The sequence below is a fragment of the Physeter macrocephalus genome, chromosome 5 (assembly GCF_002837175.3).
Source record: "Physeter macrocephalus isolate SW-GA chromosome 5, ASM283717v5, whole genome shotgun sequence".
In the NCBI taxonomy this organism is placed as follows: Eukaryota; Metazoa; Chordata; class Mammalia; order Artiodactyla; family Physeteridae; genus Physeter; species Physeter macrocephalus.
This window is the reverse complement of record NC_041218.1, coordinates 53253700-53277279: the sequence shown is the minus strand read 5'-3', so window position 1 is coordinate 53277279 and position 23580 is coordinate 53253700. Positions and strand designations below refer to the sequence as shown.

The 23580-nt window shown below is 37.0% G+C and overlaps 1 protein-coding gene across 1 annotated transcript in view; it reads left to right on the top strand.

Moving 5' to 3' along the window:
* STK31 (serine/threonine kinase 31) overlaps nt 1–23580 on the top strand; it is a 106323-nt gene that overhangs the window by 68898 nt on the left and 13845 nt on the right. Inside the window, exon 23 of the mRNA XM_024131233.2 lies at nt 12336–12404. Coding sequence (XP_023987001.1) covers nt 12336–12404 — 69 coding nt within the window. The remainder of the gene's footprint in view (nt 1–12335; nt 12405–23580) is intronic.

The following is a 23580-nucleotide window of genomic DNA, read 5'->3' as shown; positions in this document are numbered from 1 at the left end:
GTGGTCAGAAAAGATACTTGATACGATTTCAGTTTTCTTAAATTTACCGAGGCTTGATTTGTGACCCAAGATATGATCTATCCTGGAGAATGTTCCATGAGCACTTGATAAGAAAGTGTATTCTGTTGTTTTTGGATGGAATGTCCTATAAATATCAATTAACCCATCTTGTTTAATGTGTCATTTAAAGCTTGTGTTTCGTTATTTATTTTCATTTTGGATGATCTGTCCATTGATGAAAGTGTGGTGTTAAAGCCCCATACTATGATTGTATTGCTGTCGATTTCCCCTTTTATGGCTATTAGCATTTGCCTTATGTATTGAGGTGCTCCTCTGTTGGGTGCATAAATATTTATGATTGTTATATCTTCTCCTTGGATTGATCCCTTGATCATTATGTAGTGTCCTTCTTTGTCTCTTGTAGTAGTCTTTGTTTTAAAATCTATTTTGTCTGATAGGAGAATTGCTACTCCAGCTTTCTTTTGATACCCATTTTCATGGAATAATCTTTTTCCATCCCCTCACTTTCAGTCTGTGGGTCCCTAGGTCTAAAGTGGGTCTCTTGTTGACAGTATATATACAGGTCTTGTTTTTGTATCCATTCATCCAGTCTTTGTCTTTTGCTTGGAGCATTTAATCCATTTACATGTAAGGTAATTATCAGTATGTATGTTTCTATTACCATTTTCTTAATTATTTGGGGTTTGTTTTTGTAGGGCTTTTCCTCCTCATGTGTTTCCTGCCTAGAGAAGCTCCTTTAGCATTTGTTGTAAAGCTGGTTTGGTGGTGCTGAATTCTCTTAGCTTTGCTTGCCTGTAAAGGTTTTAATTTCTCTGTCAAATGTGAATGAGATCCTTGCTGGGTAGAGTAATCTTGGTTGTATGTTTGTCCCTTTTATCACTTTAAATATGTCCTTCCACTCCCTTCTGGCTTGCAGAGTTTCTGCTGAAGGATCAGCTGTTAATCTTTTGGGGCATCCCATTGTATGTTATTTGTTTCTTTTTCTTGCTGCTTTTAATATTTTCTCTTTGTGTGTAATTTTTGATAGTTTGATTACTATGTGTGTTGGCATGTTTCTCCTTGAATTTATCCTGTATGGGACTCTGTGCTTCCTGGACTTGATTGACTATTTCCTTTCCCATGTTAGGGAAGTTTTCAACTATCATCTCTTCAAATATTTTCTCTTCTTCTTCTGGGACCCGTATAATTCGAATGTTGGTGCATTTAATGTTGTCCCAGCAGTCTCTGAGACTGTCCTCAATTCTTTTCATTCTTTTTTCTTTATACTGCTGTGTGGTAGTTATTTCCACTATTTTATCTTCCAGGTCACTTATGTGTTCTTCTGCCTCAGTTATTGTGCTATTGATTCCTTCTAGAGAATTTTTCATTTCATTTCTCTTGTTGTTCATCATTGTTTCATTGCTCTTTTGTTCTTTTAGTTCCTTGTTAAATGTTTCTTGCATTTTCTCCATTCTGTTTCCAAGATTTTGGATCATCTTTACTATCATCACTCTGAATTCTTTTTCAGGTAGACTGCCTATTTCCTCTTCATTTGTTTGGTCTGGTGGGCTTTTACCTTGTTCCTTCCATCTGCTGCATATTTCTCCGTCTTCTCATTTTATTGAACTTACTGTGTTTGGGTTCTCCTGCAGGCTGCAGGTTCATTGTTCCCGTTGTTTTTGGTGTCTGCCTCCAGTGGGTAATGTTGGTTCAGTGGATTGTGTAGGCTTCCTGGTGGAGCAGACTGGTGACTGTGTTTTGGTGGGTGGGAATGGATCACGTCTTTCTGGTGGGCAGAAGCGCGTGCAGTGGTGTGCTTTGGGGTGTCTGTGAACTTAGTATGATTTTAGGCAGCCTCTCTGCTAATGGGTGCAGTTATGTTCCTGTCTTGCTAGTTTTTTTGGCATGGGGCGTCCAGCACTGGAGTTTGCTGGCTGTCGGGTGGAGCTGGGTCTTAGCGTTGAGGCATAGATCTCTGTGAGAACTCCAGCCAATTGATATTATGTGGGGCTGGGAGGTCTCTGGTGGTCCAGTGTCCTGAACTAGCTCTCCCACCTCAGAGGCTCAGGCCTGGCACCAGGCCGGAGCACCAAGACCCTTTCATCCACACAGCTCAGAAGAAAAGGGAGAAAAAAGAAAGAAAAAGACCCAGTAAATAATAAAAGTTAAAAACAATTATGAAAATAAAAAAATTTTTTTAAATTATTAGAATAAAACAGTAGTAATAATAAAAAAAAGAAAAAGAAGAGAGCAATCAAATCAATAAATCCACCAATGATAACAAGCACTAGGAACTATACTAAGATAAACATAAAAGTCAGAAATAAGTCAGCTGCAGACAGCAAACCCCAAGTCTACAGTTGCTCCCAAAGTCCACAACCTGTTTTTGGGATGAGTCGTTTTCTATTCAGGTGTTCCACAGATGCAGGGTACCTCAAGTTGATTTTGGGGAATTAACCTGCTGCTCCTGAGGCTGCACGGAGAAATTTCCCTTTCTCTTCTTGTTCGCACAGCTCCTGGGGTTCAGCTTTGGTTTTGGCCCTGCCTCTGTATGTAGGTTGTCTTCAGGCCTCTGTTCCCACCCAGACATGACAGGGTTAAAACAGCAGCTGATTAGGGCAGTCTGGCTCACTAAGGCCAGGGACGGGGAGGGGTATGGTAGTTATAATTGGAATGTGAGGCGAGCCCGCAGTGGCAGAGGCTGGCGTGACATTGCAGCAGCCTGAGGCGCGCCGTATGTTCTCCTGGGGAAGTTGTCCCTGGATCATGGGACCCTGGTAGTGGCGGGCTGCACAGCCTTCCGGGGTGGGGCTGTGGATAGTGATCTGTGCTTACACACAGGATTTTTGGTGGCTGCAGCAGCAGTTAGCATTTCATGCCCGTCTCTGGTGTCCGAGGTGATAGCCGCGGCTCGCACCCATCTCTGGAGCTCGTTTAGGTTTTGCTCTGCTTTCTGTGGACAGACAGAGAAAGAATCCCCTCTCCTGACACACCCTGAAATAATAGTCTCTTGCCTCTTAGGAAGGTCCAGTCTTTTTCCCGGACTCCCTCCCCACTAGCTATGGTGCAGTTGTCCCCTTCAAGATGTCTTCGTGCAGCCAACCCCAGTCCTCTCCTTGGGATCTGACCTCTGAAACCCGAGCCTCAACTCCCAGCCCCCACTTGCCCTGGCGGGTGAGCAGACAAGCCTCTCGGGCTGGTGAGTGCTGGTCGGCACTGATCCTGTGTGTGGGAACCTCTCCGCTTTGCCCTCTGCACCCCTGTTGCTGTGCTCTCCTCCATGGCTCTGAAGCTTCCCCCCTGCCCACCTCCCATCTCAGCCAGTGAAGGGGCTTCCTAGTGTGTGGAAACTTTTCCTCCTTCACAGCTCCATCCCAGAGGTGCAGGTCCTGTCCCTATTCTTTTGTCTCTGTTTTTTCTTTTGCCCTCTCCAGGTACGTGAGGATTTTCTTGCCTATTGGGAAGTCTGAGGTCTTCTGCCAGCATTCAGTAGTTTTTCTATAGGAATTGTTCCATATGTAGATGTATTTTTGATGTATTTGTGGGGAGGAAGGTGATCTCCACGTCTTACTCCTCTGCCATCTTGAAGGTCCCCCCTTACATTGTTTTTTAGACATAATGCTATTGCATACTTAATAGGTTACAGTATAGTGTAAACATAACTTTTATGTTACGGGAAACCAAAAAAAATTTCATGACTCACTTTATTTCAGTATTCACTTTATTGCAGTGGTCTGGAACTGAATCCTCAGTATTTCTCAGGTTATGCCTCTACCCCCAGTAATATGGAGGAATCTCAGAATAATTCTGCCAAGCTAAAAAAAGCCAAAGGAAAGAAAGAGTACATATTTTATGTTTCTATTTATATAGAATTCTAAAAAATGCAAACTTATCTATGGTGATAGAAAGGAGTGGTCTGGAGTTTGAGGGCAGAGAGGAAGGGAGCGCGCGATAGATTACAAAGGGGCATGAGGAAATTTTTTTGGCATGATCACCATGTTCACCAGATTGTGGTGATGATTTTGTAGCAGGATACATATATCAAAAATATTGATAATTATATACTTTAAATACATGTAGTTTATTGTACATCAACTATACCTCAATAAAACTGTTATAAAAAGAGTATTTATACCTACCCAAGTGGTAATCAGTGGGAATCCCATTCAACAATTAATTATTCACAAGTTTTAGCCTTATTCTGGCGTATGTATTTAAATTTGTGTGGTTTCCTAGAACCATCATAGCCATAGAAATTATTGTACTGGCATCATTTTTGTCATTGCTTTAGTAATCTCTTTATTCTTTACATCAGGACGAAAGTGAATGTCTCAAATGTTCTTATGTTCCTGAGAGCTATCATAAAATATCACTTAAGTATGGTAATAGCAGTCTTTATTCCACCGATTTCCTTTCTTCATTAACTGATAGTAAAGAGCTTTATGAGTAAAGACACTATTGTGCTGAATTCCTGCTCTTCTTTAATGTTGACTGAGTTATTTTAAAAATTATATTTTTAAATTACCATGTAGTACAGTTGATTGGTTTTTGGTGTTCAGTCCTGTGAATTTCAACATATGTATAGATTAGTATACCCATCACCACAACTGGGATACAGAACAGTTCCCTAACTCTAAAAAAAAAAAATCCTATGTGCTGTCCCTTTGTAATCATACCCTCTCCCTAACCCTTAACCCTGGGCAACTGCTGATCTTTTCTATATCACTACATCTTTGTCTTTTTAAGAATGTCATATAAATGTTATCTTACAGTATGTAACCTTTTGAGACTAGCTTCTTCACTCAGCATAATGCCTTTGAAATTCATCCAAGTTTAGTATATCAATAGTTCATTCCATTTTTGTGGCTGAGTAGTACTCTATTATATGGATGTACCAACTTTGTTGATCTGTTGAAGGACATTTGGGTTTCCAGTTTTTGGCTATTACAAATAAAGCTTCTAGGAACATTTGTGTATAGGTTTTTGTGTGAACATGGTTTTACTTCTCTAGAATAAATAGGAGGGCGATTATTGAGTAGACTGTAATTGTATGTATAACTTTATAAGGTGGTGTCAAACTGTTTTCCAGAGTGGCTGTACCATTTTGCATTCTCAGAACCAGCACTGTATGAGAGTTTCAGACACTCTGCATGATTGCTAATACCTCATATTGCTGTTGTTTTCTGTTTTAGCCATTCTCTTAGGTCTGTAATAGTGTCTTCTCATGGTGGTTTTGCATTTCTCTAATGCATAATGATGTTGAGCATCTTTTTATTTGATGATTATTTGCCTTGCATATATCGTCTGTGGTGAAGTGTCTAAGTCTTTTGCCCATTTTAAAAATTGGGTTTCTTACTATTGAGTTGTGAGCATTTAAAAATATATTCTAGGGCTTCCCTGGTGGTGCAGTGGTTGAGAATCTGCCTGCTATTGCAGGGGACACGGATTTGAGCCCTGAGGCGCGCACACCGCGGTGAAGAGTGGCCCCCGCTTGCCGCAACTAGAGAAAGCCCTTGCACAGAAACGAAGACCCAACACAGCAAAAATAAATAAATAAATAAATAAACTCCTACCCCCAACATCTAAAAAAAAATTCTAGATCCAAATCCCTTGTCAGATGTCATTTGAATATTTTTCCTAGTCTGTAGCTTGTCTTTTCATTTTCCTGATAGTGCCTTTTGTAGAGAAAAAGGTTTTAATTTTGAGAAAGTTCAGTTTATTATTGTTTTCCTTCTATGGGTAATGCTTTTGGTATTATAGTTAGGAAATCTTTGCCTAACCCCAGGTCATAAAGATTTCCCCTATATTTTCTTCTAAAGGCTTTATATATATATGTTTTACATTTTAGATCTAGGATCTATTTTGATGTAATTTTTATGTAAAGAGTGAGGTTTGTGTCAAGGTCAACTTTTTTTTTTTTGCATATGGATGTCCAGTTATTAAAAAGACTATGATTCTCTACTGAATTTCCTTTGCACCTTTGTAAAAAATCAGTTGGTAATATTTGTGTGAGTCTGTTTCAGGACTCTATTTTGTTCCATTGATCTATATATCTGTCTGTTTACTAATACCACACTATCTTGATTACTATATCTTTATAGTAAATCTTAAAATTGTATGATTAGTAAAACAGTTTTTTCAGATTGTTTAGCAATTCAGATATCTTTGCCTTTCCATACATATTTTAGAAACAGCTTGTCTATATACACAGAAAGCCTCTGTGATTTTGATTTTGACTGGAACTGCATTAAATCCGTTGATCAAGTTGGGGAGAATTGACATTTTCAATAGTTGACATCTTTACTATGTTAAGTTTTTTAATCCGTGAATCCATTTATTTAAGTCTTCTTTGATCTGTTTCATCAGCATTTTGTTATTTTTGAGCTTATAGATCCTATACATGTGTGTTAGATTTTATACCTAAGTATTTCATTTTTTTGGAGCTATTGTGATATCTTTAAAAAACTAAAAACCTGTTTTCTAGTTGTTCAAGTTCTTTTTTAAAAAAACCAGCTAATTTATTGATAGGAAAGTTAGTTTAGTACCAGAGGTTACAGATGCTTTGATATTCCTCCTCAAAGAACTGGGCAAGTTACAATAGAAACACATAGTGTAAAATATATAAAAGGGCAAAAAGTCAAGACCCAAGGGCTATGCTTCAAAAGACAATATTCAGAGTTAAACTGGAATCATTAGCGAAGAATCTTATTTCCAGAGCCATGACTAGATTATTGTCACGATATGGCTTTTAAAAGTTTTGGAATAAGCAAAAATGAAAGTAACAGCTTATTTGATATTTAAACACTAGAATACTGACTGGATGTTTTGGGGCATATCATAACATATTTTGGTTTAGGATCATTTGTGGTATGAGACCCAGATTAAATGACAGATTCTGAAGACTGCCTTCAACTACAGAAAATTCTAGTGTTTGAGTGTTGGCACCCCTTCTACCTTGAGCAATAAATCATATCTTTTAACTGGTACATTTGGCAAGTAGTCTTAAAGTTGTTTGTATTAAGGTTCTTCTGTATTTTTTCGGGTTATAATGAAATTCTTAAAGGCATTTCTAGAAGCCAGTTTTAAAAATTAGAACAGTTCTGATGTGATATTGAAAAAAATTGTGTTTGTGTGCTACTGTGAGGAAGCTGAATAATTTTAAAATAGAAGTAATGGTTTTTTTCTTTTATTCAAATGACACTTTTTTAGCATGGACTTCTCTAAAATGCAACGCTTTTCCCTGCTTTAGTTTTCTCTGAACGTGCTATACATGTGTTTTATTTATCTTGATTATTGTCTGCTTCTGCCAATAGAATGTAATCTCAGGTAGCATGTCCGTCTTCTTTGCTAGTGGATCGTATGCCTGGAAGCGTCCCTGGTGCAGAGCTGTCACTGGAATATTAATTGAATGAAAGCATGCCTTTATGATATCAAAATGAATGTTTAAATTTTAGCCACAATTATGTGCTGAAGTATTAGGCTTTTTTTTTTTTTTTTTTTAAATAAAATGTGCCATGTTTCCTTGGTGCGTTCATCTTCTGGTCTCTCCACCATGGCCCATCATACATTTCTTTGGAACCTTGTTTGAAGATTTTCTTTTTATTCCAACTCCAAAGATGTTCCTAGGAGATACTAGTGGTCATGTTGATCCCCCATTGAACAACTTAGCTTTGCATTTTTTGGACCTCCTTAACAATTTGAGACCCATACTTTCATGCAGTTTCAGTTACCTTCCGAAACCAGGATTTTGTGATTCCCTATAGTTTTTCTTTTACAAAAGTAAAGAATCCAATCCAGTATATTTTTATCTGGACAGGACTTCCTATCCTCTCATTTTACTATAACTGCTCTTAAATCTCCAATATGTTTTGTCCACTGTCTTCCCTTTCTCCCTAGTCTATCAGCAACCTCCTAGCTTCTCTTCCTTTCTTCTTCAGCGTTGGACCCCATCATATAACATCTAGGCTACCCTGTATCCCCTTTGACTCCTATTCATCTCTTTAGCCTCTTTAGACAAACCTCGTTTCTAGATATGTTTTGTGGTCTGCTATATATGATTTTTAAAATATTCTATTTTTTAAGGTTTTATTTCTTTGTGAGACTAATTTTTATAAAAGACACATATATTTGATTTTTCTCCAGAGTATGACTAAACATTATATTTATTAATTGAAGGACATTATTATGTGTATTTATAACATGGTGATAACATACTCCCTTGCTGGGAGCACATAGTGCATGTTTGGAACTTAGTTAATGTGCTTTATGAACTTCATCTCATTGCATCCTCCTAAACAACCATGTGAGGGAGTACATCATCATCCTGAGTGTAGACGTGAGGCATGTGAAAGTCAGAAAAGGACATCACTTCTTAAGTAACATCCCATCTCAGAATTTCAGTGTCTTGAGGCTGCGTTCAAGACCACCTTCTGCCTTCACATCACATATTAAGCCTAGAAGGTGCAGTCTTCACTGAAGCCAATGAGGAACAATTGCTGAAGGGGCCCAGGCTTCGGAAATAAGTTACTAATAAGTGTCATTGCACTGATTACAGTGAAGTCCCTTACATTTTACAGTGCCCTATTAAGGCATCTCTAACCTTGTCTCTATGAGCTCTTTGATGAGAAGTCCTCCTTTTAGAAAGCCTTGCATGGATGTGAGTAACACTTCTGTTTAGAGGTCAGGTGTACTTTTTATACATTATGCTTCGTTTTGATGTTTAATCCCCAACTAAGAGACAAGGGGAAAAGTAATATTCCATATCTGTCATTCCTTTAGACCCAGCTAATGTGGCCTATGATGAGTGCCTTTCACAAATATTCCAATTAAGAGAAATCTCAAGAGAAGGAGAATGGGTGGCAGCCCCCTAAAATCTGGAAGTGATACTAATATCATAATTAAGCAGACTGAGTGGAATGGATCTCACTATTATAGAATTGGATGTAGGAGGATTAAGGCTTCCAGGCTGGATGGAGCCACTAACATCTCTAATGCCCTCCTCTGTGCAGGAATTTCATGTGTTTCTGGACCTCCTTTGAGACCCAACCAAGAACTTCAGACTCATTATTGCTTTCTTATTGGATCCAAGTGCAGAGAGCTTGGAGTTCACTTCTCAAAGTGTGTTATTTATGAGGATCATCTATAACATCTACCCATATTTTTACTCTTTTCAATTGTTCTTTTTTCATTCCTGATGTTTCAGTATTTATTCTTTTATCATTTCCTTTCTATTTTAAGAACTTACTTTAGCCATTCTTTCAAGGTAAGACTGCTGGTGACAAATTGTTAGTTTTCCTTCATCTGAGAGCATCTTAATTGCACCTTCATTTCTGAAGGATATTTTTTGCTGTGTACAGAATTCTTGGTTTATAGTTCTTTTCTTCCATTGCTTCAAAAATGCTGTGCCACTTTCATTGGGCCTTCATGGTTTCTCATGAGAACTCCACTGTCATTTGAATCATTATTCCTCTTATAGGTAATGTGATGTTTCTCGCCACCTGTTTTTAAGACTTTTCTTTGTTTTTAGTTTTGTGAAGTTTGATTATGATGTGTCTTAGCACGGATTTCTTTGGGTTTACTCTCTTTGGGGTTTGCTCAGTTTCTTCAATTTGTTTATATTTTTTAGCAAATTTGTGAAATTTTGTTCAGCTGTTATTCATATAACTATTTTGTTAGTCCTACACTCTTTCTCCTTTTTTTCTGAGACTCTGATGATACAAATTTTGGATCTTTTGTTGTTGTCCCACAGGTTCCTGAGGCTGTGTTCATTGTCTTTATGTTGTTCAATCCGGATATTTTCTGTTTTTCTATCTTCAGTTTCATCGGTGCTTTCCTCTGTCATATTCATTCTACTGTTGAGCCAATCAGTGAGTTATTTCTGTTGTTCTGTTGTTGTTTTTCATTTCTAAAATTTCTATTTGGTTTTCTCTATATCTTCTGTCTTCTTTGCTGAGGCTTTCTATTTTTTTTTCTTTCATGCATGTTTCTAATTGATCTCTAAGCATTGTTATGATGGCTCCTTTAAAATCCTTGTCAGATAATTCTTGCATCTGTGTCATCTTGATGTCTTCTGTTGATTGTCTTTTTGTCATTTAAGATTTTGTTGGTTTTAAATTTGACATGTGATTTTTGATTGTAGCCTGAACATTTGGGGTATTATGTTCTGAGACTCTGCATCCTATTTAATCTTCATTTTTTGCAGACAGTTACCTTGTTTAGGTGTAGTGTACAGTTTCAGATGAGTTTAGATCTTCAGCTCCCCATTGAGCTCTGCTGACACCACCTCAGCAAAAGTGGAATGCTGATTTGTACTACTTTGCCTCTTCTCGTTCCTGATGGTTGGGAGTGGAAATTCATCTCTCTTTTGAGTGCAGGGAGCAGGAGGAGCAAAGTGTTAAACTATTACTGCTTTACCACTACCTTATTCCACCTCCTTGTACCTTGTTGCTACCTGGTGAGGGTATAAGTTTCATTTCCCACTGGGTCCTCCTGTCACTTGGGGAGTGGAGAGGGAAAAATAGAGTGCTGGCTAACACTGCCTCACACTACTTTTTCCACTTTGTTGCTGTTGAGTGGTAGTAGAAGATAGCTCCCCACTGGGTCCCACTGACAGTACCCCTTGGAGTAGATTGCCAACTAGTGCCATCACATACAACCTTGTTCTGCCTTTTTGCTGATGAGTACGAGTGGGAGTTCAGCTCCCCACTCAGTCCCGCTGACACAGCTTTTCCTTTGGTGTTTGGCTGGAATAGAGGCTGTTACCAAAAAGGTTTTCTGTTCTGGTAGACTACCCTATTCACAGTCCTTTAGCTAGATGGAGCAGGTTTTTCTTGGAGCTATTTTGGTCTGTGACTCTTGCCATTTCTTGGTTGCAGGCTTCTCTAACATCCATTGTGGGATATAGGAGAGTCAAAAATAAAACCCAGGGAATTCACCATTGTGTCATTTCTTAAATCCCAAAGTTCCTAGCCACTTCACTTTCTTCTTTCCATTTTAGCTTCTTATTTCCACTTTTCAGAGTCTTCTTAGGTTTGTGGGTTATGTTTTATTCAGATTTTATTTTAAGAGGGAAGAAGAATGGTATGGAATGGGACCCCTTGAACACCTGGGGAACTGAATGCTTTTGCAGAATGTCACCACCATATCAGTCTTACTTCTGTTAGGTCCTCAGTGCTTTCTTGTAGTCCTTTCATCTGCCCACAGCCAGTTCATTCTCATATTTCCCTCAATGATTACTTTAAACCTTTTACTGCTTTCCTTAAGCCCCTACCTAAATCTTATACCCATTCTTTTCAGTAGACCTTGCCTCTTAATTTTTTTTTTTAAACTGAGGTCATGGTATGTGCTTTCCATAAAATTTCAGTGCTTCTGTCTACAAACTGGTCACCTCTTTACCCGGTCTTCTGTCTTCTCCTATCTCAGAGAATTAAAGTGCTCCTTCTCTTGTGCAAGCCATCTGCATGTGACCTTGAGCCCATTCGCTCTCCTGTTTTAATACCTCACTTTTACCATTCTTCTGTCTTCACTGTATCTTTAGTCTATTTCTTTTCTTTTTATTCTTCACCTTTCCTTTAGCCTAAAAATATGGTTAAGTCTGATCTATCAGGAAAAAAATATCCACAGTAATTACCCATTGTTTTCTGTGACACGATACCTTCTAAGTTCTTCTTTTGTCTCTGTGACTGGGCATTTCTTTTACTCCTCTTTACTGCCTATCTGTTAAATGTTAGTGTTCCCAAGGATTTAGCCCACATCCTACTAAAGTTTTCACCGTACAGCCCTTCCTTGGGTGGTGTTGTTTACTCTCATAGCTTCTGGTATCACCTATTTGTTGCAGTTCTTACATTTATGAAAGTAATCTAGTCCTCTTGCCAGAGTTTCAGCCTTGTGTATATATGCCTTCCTTTTGGCTGACTTTACCTTAATTTATTAAATACCTTATCTTGTTCCAGAAAGGATATAAGGCAGTTCGCAGGGGTACTTGAAAACAGAGCAAGATATTATAAATTGAAGATGAGAAGAAAGAAGAAAATGGTTGTGGACATAAAGTAGAACCATGAATGGGAGTGCTACAAAATTTTAATATATTTGCTTGTAAAGTGAGGAAGTATTAAAAGTGCTTATAGTGTATGCATCAACTCTGATTGATATGTTAGGAGCCACAGAGACTGTTTGGTACTTGTTATTATGAAAGTTTTTTTATCCTGCAAGAACTAATGTGCTTTCTTTGAGCTCTTCTCTTCTCTCTAGAACCTGAAAAGTTCCAGATTTGCCTCTGCTATAGGATCAGTATTTTGGTACATTGGGAACTTATTCATTCTCATTCTCTTTAACAGCTTTCTGTTCAAAATCAGGAATTTGACACAAATGAGGATGGAATCCCGAAGGTGGATCAGTTTCATTTGGTATGTTACCTTTTTGTCATTTACTGGTTGGAAACCTGTGATATAGGTGTGTAACAGTAATATAAACTTAAATATTTGACTGAAGATGTCCTCTTATTTTTGTAAGAATACAAAATAGCATTCACAGTAAAGAAGTATTGAAAAAATTTAAGTGCAGTACTTACACCATTGCCAGAAAATTACTGCTAGAGAGTACTACTGGATTGTATGTTTGTCACACAAATTGTATATGTAATCTGTGTAATAATTAAGGAAAAACAGTCTTTGCTATATCTTCAAAGATCATATTATAATAAAATTAGTGTTTTACTACTTTTTATAAGTACCTGGCTGTATCTTTTCTTTGTCATACATCTGTGTCATTCATACTGCTTTGATTGATACATATATATATATGTGTATGTATGTATGTATGTATGTATACAGACAACCTATTTTGAGTGCCTTCTATATCAGGAATTGAACTAAGTGCTGCTTTTTAGGATTACAGCATTGAAGGAGTTAATAATTTAGAAATGTGAACAAGTAAACAACCAATATTTATATAGAGAATATTAAGAAAGTACTCTGAAGGGAGCTGATCTTTAATTTGGTAGAAAAAAGCGGAGGGAAGAGGCTGTTCAAAAATGCCACCAAATAGTTACTTGAGGTGAATCTTCAACGTTGAATTAGGATTTTACGAGAGTTAGAATGAGATGATGGGCATTTCAGGTAAAGACAGTAGCCTGAACTAAGACCTGACAGTATTAAAGTCTTGTGAAATGGAATAGTCCCCAGTGTGACTAGATATTAAGGAGTTAAATATGGCAGTAAACATGTCCATAAAAGTATAATGATATTGAGCTGCATGAGCTGCTTGTATATTTTGGAGATTAATCCTTAGTCAGTTGCTTCGTTTGCAGATATTTTCTCCCATTCGGAGGATTGTCTTTTCGTCTTGTTTATGGTTTCCTTTGCTGTGCAAAAGCTTTTAAGTTTCATTAGGTCCCATTTGTTTATTTTTGTTTTTATTTCCGTTTCTCTAGGAGGTGGGTCAAAAAAGATCTTGCTGTGATTTATGTCATAGAGTGTTCTGCCTATGTTTTCCTCTAAGAGTTTGATAGTGTCTGGCCTTACATTTAGGTCTTTAACCCATTTTGAGTTTATTCTTGTGTGTGGTGTTAGGGAGTGTTCTAATTTCATACTTTTGAAGAGGCTGTCTTTTCTCCATTGTATACTCTTGCCTCTTTTGTCAAAGATAAGGTGACCATATGTGCATGGGTTTATCTCTGGGCTTTCTATCCTGTTCCATTGATCTATATTTTCTGTTTTTGTGCCATATTGTCTTGATTACTATATCTTCGTAGTGTAGTCTGAAGTCAGGGAGCCTGATTCTTCCAGCTCCGTTTTTCTTTCTCAAGATTGCTTTGGCTATTCAGGGTCTTTTGTGTTTCCAAAGGATTAATCTTCAAAGTATACATGCAGCTCAATATCAATAAAACAAACAACCCAATCCAAAAATGAGCAGAAGACTTAAATAGACATTTCTCCAAAGAAGGTATGCAGATTGCCAACAAACACATGAAAGGATGCTCAACATTACAAATCATTAGAGAAATGCAAATCAAAACTACAATGAGGTATCACCTCACACTGGTCAGAATGGCCATCATCAAAAAAATCTACAAACAATAAATGCTGGAGAGGGTGTGGAGAAAAGGGAACCCTCTTGCACTGTTGGTGGGAATGTAAATTGATAGAGCCACTTTGGAGAACAGTATGGAGGTTCCTTATAAAACTAAAAATAGAACTACCATATGACCCAGCAATCCCACTATTGTACACATACCCTGAGAAAACCATAATTCAAGAAGAGTCATGTCCCACAATGTTCATTGCAGCACTATTTACAATAGCCAGGACATGGAAACAACCTAAGTGTCCATCGACAGATGAATAGATAAAGAAGATGTGGCACATATATACAATGGAATATTACTCAACCATAAAAAGAAATGAAATTGAGTTATTTGTAGTGAGATGGATGGACCTATACAGAGTGAAGTAAGTCAGAAAGAGAAAAACAAATACCATATGCTAACACATATATATGGAATCTAAAAAAATAAAAATGGTTCTGATGAACCTAGGTGAAGGGCAGGAATAAAGACACAGACGTAGAGAATGGACTTGAGGGCAGGGGGAGGTGGAAGGGCAAGCTGGGACATATATACACTACCAAATGTAAAATAGACAGCTAGTGGGAAGCACCTGCATAGCCCAGGGAGATCAGCTCCATGCTTTGTGACCACCTAGAGGGGTGGGATAGGGAGGGTGGGAGGGAGACGCAAGAGGAAAGGGATATGGGGATATATGTATATGTTTAGCTGATTCACTTTGTTATACAGCAGAAACTAACACTACATTGTAAAGCAACTATACTCCAATAAAGATGTTAAAAAAACCATAATGATCAGGCTGTAAAAGTTCTCTTGCCATTTTTTTAAAAAGAGAATATTTTATGTTCTACAACTGCTTTTATGGCTTTATTTTCTTAAGGGCAGTTTTAGATTCACAGCACAAATGAGAAGGTAGAGATTTCCCATAGGTTTCCTTCCCCCACGTATGCAGTTTATCCATTATCAACATCCCCTACAGAGTTATACGTTTGTTGCAACTGATACCTACATTGATACATCATTATTTCCTAAAGTCCATAGCTTAAATTAGGATCCACTCTTGGTGTTGTACATTCTTACAAGTTTGAACACATGTATGATGCCATGTATCTACCATTATATCATACAGAGTATTTTCATTGCCCTAAAAATCCTCTATGCTCTACCTTTTCATCTCTACTTTCTCCAAACACCTGGAGACTGATCTTTTTCCTGTCTTCATAATTTTGCCTTTTCCAGAATGTCATATAGTTGGAATCATACAGTATGTAGCCTCTTCAGATTGGCTTTTTCCACTTAATAATATGCACATAAGTTTCCTCTATGTCTTTTCATGGCTTGATAGCTCATTTCTTTGATAGCATTGATCCGTTGTCTGAATGTTCCACAATCTATTTATCTCTTCACCTACTGAAGGACAACTTGGGTTGTTTCCGGGTTTTGACAATTATGAATAAAGCTTCAATAAACATCCATGTGCAGGTTTTTGTGTGGACATAAGTCTTATTTCCTTGGGTGACTACCAAGGAGTGCAGTTGCTGGATTGTATGGTAATAATATATTTAAATAGTTTAGCTTTTAAAGAAATTGCCAAACTGTCTTCTAAGCTGTACCATTTTTGATTGCTACTAGCAATGAATAAGCACTCCTGTTGCTCCACAGCCTTACTAGCATTCGGTCAGTGTTTTGGATTGTGGCCATTCTTATAGATGTGTACTAGTATCTCATTGTTTGAATTTACTTTTCCCTGGTGACATGTGATGTGGAGCATCTTTTCATATGCTTATTTGCCATCTGTATATCTTCTTTGGTGAGGTATTTGGCAAGGTCTTTGGCGCATTTTTAAATCTTTTTTCTTATTGAGTTTTAAGAGTTCTCTGTATATTTTGAATAACAGTCTTTTATCAGATACATCTTTTGCAGATATTTTCTCACAATCTGTGGTTGTCTTCTAATTTTCTTGAATATGTCTTTTGCAGAACAAATTTTTAATTTTAATGCAGCCCAGTTTATTCTTTACTTTCATGGATTGTGCTTTTGGTGTTGTATCTTGAAAATCGTTGCCAAACCCAGCTTCATCTATATTTCCTCCTATGTTTTCTAGGAGTTTTATAGTTTTGCATTTGACATTTAGGTCTGTGATCCTTTTTGAGTTAATTATTGTGACAGGTATAAGATCTGTGTCTAGATTCATTTTTTTGCATGTGGGTGTCCAGTTGTTCCAGTACCATTTGTTGAAAAGACTATCTTCTTCGTTGTATTGCCCTTTCTCCTTTGTCAAAGATCAGTTGTCTATATTTATGTGGGTCTGTTTTGTTCCACTGATCTATATGTTTATTCTTTTACTAATCCAACATAGTCTTGACTACTGTAGCTTTACAGTGAGTTTTGAAGTTGGGTAGTAACAGTCCTTTATTCTTTTCCTTTAATTTTGTATTGGCTATTCTGGGGCTTTTGCCTCTCAATGTAAACATTAGAATCATTTTGTTGATATCCACAAAATGACTTGCTGGGATTTTCATTGAGATTGCATTGAATCTATAGGTGAAGTTGGGAAGAATTGATATCTTGACAATATTGTGTTTTTTTCCATGAGCATGGACCATCCATTTATTTAGTTCTTTAATGTCTTTCATAGGAGTTTTATAATTTTTTTCTCGAATAGATCCTGTACATATTTTGTTAGATTTCTACTCAAGTATTTAATATTGGAAGGTATAAATATAAATTGTATTGTGTTTTAAAATTCAAATTCTACTTGTTCATTGCTGGTATATAGGAAAATGATTGAATTTTGTATATTAACCTTAGAGCCTACAAATTTTCTATAATCACTCAACTAGTTCTAGGAGTTTTTTATTTGATGCTTTCATATTTTCTACATAGACAGTCATGTCATCTATGAACGAAGGAAGTTTTATTTCTTCCAGCTGACATGACCTCATATTCTTTTGGTAGTTTGAACTGCAATGAAGGAACACACATAGTTTTGTTTAACTGTATGGTCTCTTATTTGACCAAAAATTTTTTATTTTGTAGTACCTACTATTATCCCATGAAATTAATTTTTAAAATAAATTTATCTATTTTATTTACTTTATTTTTGGCTGCGTTGGGTCTTCATTGCTGCACGCAGGCTTTCTCTAGTTGCGGTGAGCGGGGGCTACTCTTCATTGCGGTGTGCGGGCTCTAGGTGCGCCGGCTTCAGTAGTTGTGGCTCACAGACTCTAGAGTGCAAGCTCAGTAGTTGTGGCACACGGGCTTAGTTGCTCTGTGGCATGTGGGATCTTCCCGGATCAGAGCTCGAATCCGTGACCCCTGCCCTGGCAGGAGGATTCTTAACCACTGCGCCACCAGGGAAGCCCATGAAATTAATTTTTAAACACACATTAGGAATGATTATTAAGGAGTTTTGCCCCACTTCTTGGGCAGTAGTAAAAAACATTGGAGACAACTTTTGGGAGATTATGAAACTATTCATTACACTTACTGGCCATCTCTATAGAATGCGATAATGAAGAAGGTTGATAATGTTTTACGTTTTTGAAAAGCGTTATGATACAGAGTTTTTGCCATTAGAAAAATAACAGAGGTTACAGCTTCACCCAAAGTGAACACTTGAAACTCATGTTCTTTCAGGTTTGATAGAAAAATTACCCTGTAACAAATTATCCAGAAACTTAGCGATTTAACACACATTTATTGTCTTAAAAGTTCATGAGCCAGGAGTCTGAGTGCAGCTTTTTTGGATCCTCTACTTCATGTCCTTTCACAGGCAGCAGTCAGGTCGTTGGGTGGGCTATAGTCATCTTAAAGGTTGACTGAGGAAGGATCTGTTTCTAGGCTCACATAGTTGTTGGCAGAATTAGTTTCTCTCTAGTTGTTGACCAGAGATTGCCGTACTTCCATCATGGCAACTTTTCTCATCAAAGTGCATAAGCAGAGAAAGCAGTAGAAGAGTCTGTTAGTTAGACATAAGTCACAGTTTTTCATAACCAACTCATGGATGTGATATCCATCACTTTTTCTCTTTATTAGAGGCATTTCCCTAGGTCAAGGCTATACTCAGAGGGATGGGATAATGTAACAAAATGAATACTGGGAAGTAGGGCTGACTGGAGGACATCTTAGAGGTCTGCCTACAACAGGTTGTAATCTGTCAGCCATGTGCTAGACACTCTGCTAGGTGTATGTGTAAGGAAGATGAATAAACACAAGAAGTCTCTCTTTAATGTGGGTAGCTATGTGTGGACATTAAATTAGAAGAATACTTGGCATGTGCAGTATTTGCTTCTATCTGAGGCAGCCATTAGTGCTGGGAATGGTGTTGTCTTTACCCACATTTTGTGATCACACATAGTTATCAAACAAATGAGGGAGCTCTTGTCTGGACATTGCAGGGCCCATGTCACAAATGGAGAGAAATCATGGAATTATGCAATGAAAGAGGTATTAGAGGATAATTAATTCACTTTTCCCCAGCCCCCTGGGAGAATTTCTTCAATAATATCCCTAACAGATGGCCTTCATTCTCTGCTTAAATACCTTTAAGTTTGGAGCAACCCATTTCACTATTGTACAACTCTTATGTTTATTATAAGGTTAGTTCCTTTAAATAGTTGTTCCTTCACATAACGTGTATGATGCAAAATTCAAGAGTTACAAGAGGAAGCACATGCTGTTAGAAATCTCTCTATTTGTATTCCGTCAGCAATCCAAGTCCCTTCCCTAGAAACACTTGTTATTGCTAGTTTCTTGTGAATCTTTCTATAAAAGTCTGTGTATGTATCCTTTTTAAAATAGATTATTGTTCCATTAAGTTTTTAAAAAATTTATATTTGGTCTGTAAGCTCAATAAAGCAGGGACTTTGTGTTATGCGTCATTGTATCCCCAGTGTCTGTAGCAGTGCTTTACACATAGTAGGACCTTAATAAATAGTATTGAATGAATGAATCTTGCTTTATTATATTTTTTCTGGTTAAATGATCTTCATCTGCTATTTCTTGGACCTGCCTTTTCCCTCCATTTCCCGTTTATATTTTTAATCCTTCTCAGATCAATTTTTGTGTATGATATGAAGTTAAGGATCTAATTTTATCTTATTATATGTGGACAGATAGTTGACCCAGCACCATTTATTCAATAATCAGTCATTTCCCACTGATTAATAATGCCAGTCTATGCTGTATCAAATTTCCATGTATTCATGAATCTATTTTGGGCCTATTCTGTTCTTTGACTATTGATCCCTGTGCTGGCACTACACTATTTTAAATGCTGTATCTTTGTAGAGGGTTTTGGCTTACCTTCCTCACATTTTTCTTTAACATTGCCTTGGCTATTCTTGTCACTTTATTTTTCCATATGAATTTTGGCACCAACTTGTTAATAAGTCTTCTGAAAAACACTGTTGAGACTTTGAAAGTATATTGAATTTATAGGTTAATTTGAAGGAGAATTGCTATCTTAATGATACACAATTATTGGGAAAATAATAGCTCTCCATTTGTTTAGGACATATTATTTTACTTTTTATTGTATTGATTGTAAGATAGATTTTATTATTACTAATATTTTTTGTTCTAAATAATTTCATAAGTAGTTTTAATTATATTCAAAGATACATATATCATGTAGCAAAAATTGATTCTTTTTTTCATTTTTTGAAATTGGGGTATAATTAACATTTAACATTATATTAGCTTTAAGCCTTCAACATAATGGTTCAATATTTATATACATTGTGAAAATGCTCACCACGGTAAGTCTAGTTAACATCTCTGGCCATAATAGTTACAAAATTTTTTGTGTGTGTGTGATGAGAACTTTTAAGATCTACTCTTCTAGGAACTTGCAAATATAAATACAATATTATTATTATTTTTAAAGAAACATTTATTTATTTATTTATTTATTTATTTTGGCTGCATTGGGTCTTTGTTGCTGTGCTCTGGCTTTCTTTAGTTGCGGCGAGCAGGAGCTACTCTTCATTGCGGTGCGTGCACTTCTCATTGCAGTGGCTTCTCCTGTTGCGGAGCATGGGCTCTAGGCGTGCGGGCTTCAGTAGTTGTGGCTTGCGGGCTCTAGGAGCACAGGCTCAGTAGTTGTGGCACATGGGCTTAGTTGCTTCGCAGCATATGGGATCTTCCTGGACCAGGTCTCGAACCCGTGTCCCCTCCATTGGCAGGTGGATTCTTAACCACTGCACCACCAGGGAAGTCCCAGTATTACTATTTTTAAAAATAATTTATTATCTCTGAAGTTGGGCTATTTCTCATAATCGAAGTCTTTTTATCATGGTTCATAGTTTTATTGGGAATATTTTAATTCCAATGTCCCTTATGTTAAATGAAATATGGCATGTCTTTCAGTAAAGTGTGGTTTTTTTTTTTTTTTTTTTTTTGTGGTATGCGGGCCTCTCACTGTTGTGGCCTCTCCCGTTGTGGAGCACAGGCTCCAGACGCGCAGGCTCAGTGGCCATGGCTCATGGGCCCAGCCACTCCGCGGCATATGGGATTTTCCCGGACCGGGGCACGATCCTGTGTCCCCTGCATCGGCAGGCGGATTCTCAACCACTGCGCCACCAGGGAAGCCCTCAGTAAAGTTTTATAATCATTTTAAAATAGCTTTATTGAGAAATAACTTAAACACCTTACAGTTCACCCATTTAAAGTTTACAACTCAGTGATTTTTAGTATATTCAAAGATGCATGCAAACTATCACCGCAGTCAGTTTTAGAACATTTCATTACCTCAAAAAGAAATTCCATATTCCTTAGTTATGGACACTCGATGTCACTATCCAGCCACACCAGTCCTAAATGACCGCTAACGTACTTTTTGTCTCTCTAGATTTTTTCTATTCTGGACGTACATATGAATGGAATCATATGATATGTAAACTTTTATGATTGGCTTCGTTAATTTAGCATAATGTTTTCAAGGTTTATCCAAGTTTTAGTGTGTATCAGTACTTACTCCTTTTAATGGCTGAATAATATTCCATTGTGTGGATTTACCACATTTTATTTATCCTTTTGTCTGTTGATAGACATTTGGGTTGTTTCTACCTTTTGGCTATTACGAATAATGCTGCTGTAAACACTGGTATACAGGTTTCTCTGCGGACATATGTTTTCATTTCTCTTGGGTATGTACCTCAGAGTGGAATTTCTGGGTCAAACTGTAACTCTGTGTTTAGTTGTTTGAGGAACTGCCAGACTGTTTCCCAAAGTGGCTGCAACCATTTTAAATTTCCATCAGCAGTGTATCAGGCATGGTTCCAAGTTTTTATCCTCCCCAACACTTGTTTTTTACCTGACTTTTTGCTTCTAGCCATCTTAGTAGGTGTGAAGTAGTATCTCGTTGTAGTTTCAATTTGCATTTCCCTGATGATTAGTGATGTTGAGCATCTTTTCATTTCCTTATTGGCCGTTTGTATATATATATATTTCTTGGTGAAATGTCTATTCAGAACCTTTGATCATTTTTAAGTTGGGTTATCTTTATATTACTGAGTTGTAAGAGTTCCTTATATTCTAGATACAAGTTCTTTATTAGATACATGATTTGCAAATATTTTCTCCCATTCTGTGGGTTGCATTTTCACTTTATTTTTTTATTGAGGTATATTTGATGTACAGTATTATATGAGTTTTCAGGTGTATAACATAGTGATTCACAATTTTTAAAGGTTATGTTCCATGTATAGCTATTATAAAATATTGGCCATATTTCCTGTGTTGTACAATATATCTTGTAGTTTATGTATTTTATACATAGTAGTTTGTAACTCTGAGTTCCCTACCCATATCTTGCCCCTCCTCTCTCCCCTCTCCAATAAACTGGTAACTACTAGTTTATTCTCTATATGTGTGATTCTGTTTCTTTTTTCTTATATTCACTAATTTGTTTTATTATTTTAGAATCCACATATAAGTGATATCATACAGTATTTGTCTTTCTCTGTCTGACTTGTTTCACTTAGCACAATACCCTCCAAGTCCATCCATGTTATTGCAAATGGCAAAATTTCATTAATTTTTATGGCTGAGTAATATTCCATTGAATATATGTACCACATCTTCTTTATCCGTTCATATGTTAGTGAGCACTTATGTTGCTTCCATATATTGGCAGCTGTAAATAATGCTGCTACGAACATTGGGGTGCATGTATCTTTTTGAACTGTTTTCATTTTTTTTTTGTATATATACACAGGAATGAAATTGCTACATCATATGGTAGTTCTATTTTTAGTTTTCTGAGGAACCTCCATACTGTTTTGCACAGTGACTGTGCCAATTTACACTCCCACCAACAGTGTAGGAGAGTTCCCTTTTCTCTCACCTTCTCCAGCATTTTGTTATTTGTGCTCTTTTTGATGATGGCCATTCTGACGGGTGTGAGGTGATGTCTTGTTTTCATTTGCATTACTCTGATGATTAGTGATGTTGAGCAGCTTTTCATGTGCCTCTTGGCCATCTGTATGTCTTATCTGGAAAAATGTCTTTTCAGGTCTTCTGCCCATTTTTAAAATGGGTATGGTTTTTTGATCTTGAGATGTATGAGCTGTTTATTTATTTTGGATGTTAACCCCTTATCTGTCATATCATTTGTAAATATTTTCTCTCATTAAGTAGGTTGTCTTTTTATTTTGTCAATGATTTCCTCTGATGTGCAAAAACTTTTAAGTTTAATTAGGTCCTGTTTGCTTATTTTTGCTTTTATCTCCTTTGCTTTAGGAGATAGACCCAAAAAATATATTGCTGGGGTTTATGTCACAGAATGTTCTGCCTATGTTTTCCCCTAGGAGTTTAATGATTTCAGATCTTACATTTAGGTGTTTAATCCATTTTGAATTTATTTTTGTATATGGTGTTAGAGAATGTTCTAATTTCATTCTTTTACATGTAGCTGACCAGTTTTCCATCACCACTTATTGAAAACACTGTCTTTTCTCCATTGTATTTTTTTTTGCCTCCTTTGTAGATTAATTGATCATAGGTGCATGGGTTTATTTCTGGGCTCTCTATTCTGTTCCATTGACCTATGTCTTTGTTTTTTGTGCCATTACCATGCTGTTTTGATTACTGTGGCTTTGTAGTATAGTCTGAAGTCAGGGAGTGTGATACCTCCAGCTTTGTTCGTTTTTCTCAAGATTGCTTTGACAATTTGGGTTATTCTCTGGTTCCACATACATTTTAGGATTATTTGTTCTATTTCTGTCAAATATGTCATAGGTTTTTTTTTTTAACATCTTTATTGGAGTATAATTGCTTTAAAATGGTGTGCTTTACAACAAAGTGAATCAGTTATACATATACATATGTTCCCATATCTCTTCCCTCTTGCATCTCCCTCCCTCCCACCCTGCCTATCCCACCCCTCTAGGTGGACACAAACCACCTAGCTGATCTCCCTGTGCCATGCGGCTGCTTCCCACTAGCTATCCACCCTACGTTTGTTAGTGTATATATGTCCATGACACTCTCTCACTTCGTCACAGCTTACCCTT